Raw genomic sequence first — 6013 nt, 5'->3', positions numbered from 1 at the left:
ACATAATTAATTAACATATATTTTTGTTTCATTAGATCACATAATCATCAGCCTAAAGTCTTACAGAACTTGTCGGAATTCTGCCCAAGATGCGAAAGGAAAAGGAGAAAAATTTATAAGCAAAGTTTCCTTTACTAAAAGTTTTCGATATTCACCTTTTCTCCTCCATTAATTTCACTTTACTAGCCACAATATTTGTACTCCCTCTGATTCTTTATACAAGACATTATTTTATAATTTATTTCATAAAATGATACCTTTTTAGTATTTGAATTTTTTAACTTGGAACTTTTTATTTACCTGAATAATGTGATATTATAATACTAAAAAACTTCATGACATATTTATATCGTAAATTCTAAAAATATTTTTATGTATTAAAAAAAATTGAAAGTGGTGTCCAATAAAACACTGTTCATATAATACGAAACCAAAAGAGTTATTTTATAGTACTAAATAAAAGTTTTGTTTTTTGTTAAAAAAATACCATTAAGTTATCTTTATATATTGTAATAGGCAATTATACTATATTTGATAGTATTAATAAACGTATTCTTTAATTTTATTATTACTGTTATTGTTTTTAATTTGATTATCTTCACTAAAAAATTTTTATCGATACTTCTGTTTATTTACTTCTTCTTTTTTTCCAAACATGTTCTAAAAAATAATTGCAGAGTATCTGAAAATAAATGTTGTAATCTTGATCGTACAAACGGCTACATGCCATTTTCACAACATCTGTGAAAGGCAATAGCTTTTGGGTCCCAAAAGTAAGTCACTCTCTTCTTCTGCGCTTCCTCGAAATTGTTCATCAGAAAGTGAAGTGACCATCTCCTCCAATCCTTGTGCACTCGGGGAAAACAAAAGATGTCTTCTTAAATACACTCTCTTTGCCTTTTTATTTATCAAATTTTGATTTGACACATTTATTAAATAAATACTCCTTAGTAATGGGTCGTTTAGTAATTGGATATAATAAGTCTTATTCATGTATTAGGGTCTGTATAACTTATACGACGTTTGGTAGGTGGAAGAGAAAAAAGTTATTTATATATATAATTAATACGATATTTGGTAGGTGGATAAGAAAATAGTTATTCATGTATATGATTAATACAATATTTGGTAGGTGAATAAGAAAAAAATATTATTCATGCATAAAATTAATATGACGTTTGGTTGACAATTTTGAAATTCGCATAACTAATACATGTATAAGTTATGAGGAAATTTGTGTCTTATTTATGCAGAGTAAAAGATGAAATAATTAATACGTGTATAGCTAATACATGGATAAAAAATTAAAATGACAATATTACCATTATCACTCCCACTTGGCTACTTTCTTCTTCTACATAATTAAAGAAATATTTTAATTTAAATACAAAGTTAAAGAAGGAAAATTACAAAGTTAAAGAAGAAAATGGTATAATTGTAAAAAAGTGTTTTAATTTAGAAAATATTTAATTTTACTAATAATATAAAAAACCAACACCAAAGGAATAATTTATGCATTACTAAACTCTGCATAACTAAACTCAGGGGTGGAGCCAACCTTCTTTTAGGGGGTTCATCCGAACCCCCCTCGGTGAAAAATATTACTATTTATACATGGTTAAAATTATTTTTTTATGTGTATATAGTAGATGTTGAACCCCCTTCGATTAGTTCGTGTATTTAGTTCTTCAGATTTTGAACCCCCCTTATTAAAAATTTCAGCTTCGCCACTAACTAAACCCTGCATAGTACACTCTTGTATAACTAATACTCACATTACACATTACTAATACTGCATAACTAATATCCACACTTGACACTACTAATACATGTATAACTCTATCTTGCTACCAAACGACCCTTAAGTTTATTATTTTAATCCTATTAATTGATGGGGTTCTAAATATATTTACTCACTATATTTTTCAAATACACCAACTCAATATTAGTAATAAATTAAGGATTTATTAGAAAAAAGAAAATTATCCTTCGTTGATTTGTCAAAAATGATAAGAAAAAAGAAAAATCAAATTAGAAAAGATTTGACAAGTTAATAGGGACAAAGGAAGTACGTCTAATCATTAAAAAATATTTATTTTAATCTTATTTTATTTATAAAAAATATAATTAAACATAACTTTATTTTCAACTTCAATTTTATTAATTTACAAAAGAAGTACCAATTTTAGGGGTCATTTGATAGAGTATATAAAAATAATACTCACCCTTATTTCATATTAAGTGAATTTGTGAAAGCATCCACATATATTAAGAAAAAACATTCAAGGGCATACTTTAAATCATATTTTTCACTACTGTCTTTTCTGAAATGATAAATATAACTTTGTAAGTAGTGTAATTCATCTCCTAGAAAATATAAAACTTCAACAAAGAAACGGACAAATATTAAAAATTTGCAAACATTCATTTAGAACTTTGAATAACTCAATTATTTTGAACAATATAAAAAATCTCAAAAATTCAATTAATATAAATAAAGAAAGTACTAAATAAAGTTATTTACAATACTCAAATTAATTATGTTGAGACTATATTTTATCCACTATCTGATTTGATTTATTGAGAGTAAGTCTATATAATTTGTTATAGTTATCCTATAATATTGAACATGTATATAACCTGTTAGATTCAAAACCTACCAAATGAAATATTAAATAGTAGTATTATTATCAACAAATATATTAAAATTTTTAAATACAATCCAACTAAACTCCTACTTTGTGTTTCTCTCATAGCATCTTCCAAAGGAATTGATTCTCCCTCTTTAATAAAATCTCCCTTTTCACCTTTTCTTTATTATCAAAAGGTAAATATGTTGTGGTCACCCACCTCCGAAGAACCATACTCTCGTCGTTTTTATTTACTTGTTGATTTGTTATATACATATTTATTTTAAAAAAAAATAATTAATATATTGAGTTTATTATTTTATTTCTATTAATTGATAGAATTATAAAACTAATTTATTTATTAAGGAAATTTCACTTTAAAAAAAAATATTAACTCTCTAAATAAATTAAAAATATAATAAGTAAAATATATTATTTTTTTTGATAAGTGAAAAGGAATAAATAAATAAAAATTAAAATTGAACAAATAAAAAGGGAGACAGTAATTTATAGCAACTCTAAAAGAAAATGTAAGCTGACGTTGCCTTTTTCTTCTCCACTTGAGTCCTTCACTTACACCTCCTATATATAAACACATTTTGTACCCAAAGACATCATCACTTCTTTACATATAGATCAAGATGGGTTGTTTATCTACTTTGCTTCTGCTATTTTCTCTTGCTTTTGCTTCTTTTTCCAGTAAGTTGAATTTAACCACTTATTTCTTTAAGTTAATTATTCGATCTCGATATTCTCTACATAGCTGAATCTGTTGTACTTGTGGTAAATTTCAGGTGCAGAAATCTCATCTCAAGTAGGAATATGCTACGGACAACTTGGAAACAATCTCCCAATTCCAAAAAATTCAGTTGACTTAATCAAAGGTCTCAAAGCCAAAAGAGTCAAGATCTATGATACAAATCCACAAATCCTTGAAGCTCTTAAAGGCACCAACCTTCAAGTTTCAGTCATGGTACCAAATGAACTCATAAACAATATCTCTACTAATCAAACCTTAGCTGACCAATGGGTAAAAAACAATGTTGTACCATTTTATCCACGCACAATGATCCGTTACCTCCTTGTTGGAAACGAAATCCTTAGTAGCCCACCCAACACCACTTGGTTCAACCTTGTACCTGCTATCCGCAAAATTAGATTCTCCGTCAAGAAATTTGGTTTAGGAAAAATTAAAGTCGGTACTCCATTAGCTATTGATATACTTGAATCGTCTTTTCCACCTTCAAATGGTACTTTTAGATCGGACATTTCAGAAAAAGTTATGAAACCCTTGTTGCATTTTTTGAATCGAACTAAATCTTTCTTTTTTATTGATGTTTATCCTTATTTTGCTTGGGCTGCTCAACCTACAGTGATTAATCTTGATTACGCCTTGTTAGATTCCAAGAACATTACTGTTTCGGATCCGGGTTCGGGTTTGGTTTATACGAATTTATTGGATCAAATGATTGATGCGGTGTATTTTGCTATGAAAAGAGTCGGGTACCCGGATGTTCGGTTATTTATTGCAGAAACGGGTTGGCCTAATGCCGGCGGGATGGATCAAATTGGAGCGAACATCTACAATGCAGCAACGTACAATCGTAATGTCATAAAGAAGTTTACAGCTAAGCCACCTATTGGAACCCCAGCTAAACCCGGAGTTGTTGTGCCGACATTATTATTTGCTTTGTATAATGAGAACCAGAAACCGGGTCCGGGTACAGAGAGGCATTTCGGGTTATTGTATCCTAACGGAACAAATGTATATGGGATAGACTTGTCTGGTAAGACGCCTGAATCTGAATATAAGGCGTTGCCAAGAGCGAGGAACAATGAACCGTACAAGGGGAAAATTTGGTGTGTTGTTGGTAGAAATGCAAATGCATCGGAGTTGGGTGGAGCAATGTCGTATGCTTGCGGGCAGGGTAATCGGACCTGTGATGAGATCCGACCCGGAGGGAAATGTTACAACCCGAATTCTTTGGTGTCACATGCCAATTATGCATTCAGTTCTTATTGGTCTCAGTTTAAGTCATCTGGTGGAACTTGTTATTTCAGTGGGCTTACCATTCCTACCAAAAAAGATCCAAGTAAGTACTTATTTGATAAATTTTTAAATATCTACCTCGAGTATAGAGCCACTAACGTTGCTTCCCTAGTAGTTGAATTGTTGTTTATAGATTGGTATATTATAATTTAATAATATCTGTCTGTCATTATATTTAATAATAATATGGGTTCTTGTATTTTTGCAGGTTACGGATCTTGCAAGTTTCCAAGCGTCACACTTTAAAAACGGGTCAAATGGAAGCTACGGTGGCAGATGCATACATTAATTGCATTCTTTTCTATATACGTTAGAATAGAGTTACACAAAATTGTCTACTTGTGGAACTCGGGAGATTGTCATTTATTTTTCTAAATTATTATTCCATTAGATTTGTATTCTTCCGTATAGAAGAAAAGAACCTAACCTATTTAATTAGAACAATGTTACATTTTAATAAGTAATTTTTTTGTCTAATAATATAGTTGTCCACTTGATTTGGCACATCTCTTAAGAAGTAATAAATAGCAGGGCTAATATTACTATACTTTATTATTTTTTTATTTTATTAAATTTAATGTTTTGAGAAATAGGTAAGATGATAAATAGTACTCCCATTGTTCCAATTTATGTGACTTATTTTTCTTTTTAGTAAGTTCAAAAAAGAATGACACATTTTTATATTAAGTAATAATTTAACTTTAAAATGTTTGTTTTAACCTTATTAGATGATTTATAGCCACACAAAATCTTGTCATTCATTTTAGACTACAAGTTTTAATAGTCTTCATTTCTTTCTTAAATTTCGTACCGAGTCAAAGTACCTCACATAAAATGGAACGGAGAGAGTAATATTTAATAACAAAGATAAAATAGACATTATAAATAAATTATCTCTTGATTTTCCAAATTGATCAAGTATTATTAGATAATTATTTTTAATATATTGAACAACTCTTATCAAACAAAGGAGCAGTAAGCAATAATTGTGTGTAGTGAAGGGGATTCAATACATAAATGCTGTTATCTATTTTCAATGGGCCACAAATCCACTTGTCATAAAATTTGTACGTTAGCATTTCATTAATTTACACTATACTCTCCTCTAGCTAATTTTTATTTGTCCACTTCAGATTTAGTACGTCCTTTGAAGAAGCAACTAATATGAATATTTTTATGATAATAATTAATTGAGGTACACTCTTATTTCTTGGGAATGATCAAATAATGTCAAGAGTAATACATGAAAAAGTATTTTTTTTTATATAATAAAACGACATGTAAAGGTCAAAAAATATGTTGAGTATCTTTTGGCATAATTTTTTTAAGAGTT

General features: G+C 28.9%; 1 protein-coding gene across 1 annotated transcript; it reads left to right on the top strand.

Moving 5' to 3' along the window:
* Positions 1-3190: 3190 nt before the first annotated feature.
* LOC125870564 (probable glucan endo-1,3-beta-glucosidase A6) lies at positions 3191-5140 on the top strand. Its single transcript, XM_049551024.1, has 3 exons — positions 3191-3329; positions 3425-4723; positions 4889-5140. The coding sequence occupies exons 1-3, from the start codon at positions 3272-3274 to the stop codon at positions 4924-4926; spliced, it is 1395 nt and encodes a 464-aa protein (XP_049406981.1). The 5' UTR covers positions 3191-3271; the 3' UTR covers positions 4927-5140.
* Positions 5141-6013: the final 873 nt, after the last annotated feature.

The sequence above is a fragment of the Solanum stenotomum genome, chromosome 7 (genome assembly GCF_019186545.1).
Source record: "Solanum stenotomum isolate F172 chromosome 7, ASM1918654v1, whole genome shotgun sequence".
Lineage (NCBI taxonomy): Eukaryota > Viridiplantae > Streptophyta > Magnoliopsida > Solanales > Solanaceae > Solanum > Solanum stenotomum.
This window is presented reverse-complemented; position numbering and strand designations above follow the sequence as displayed.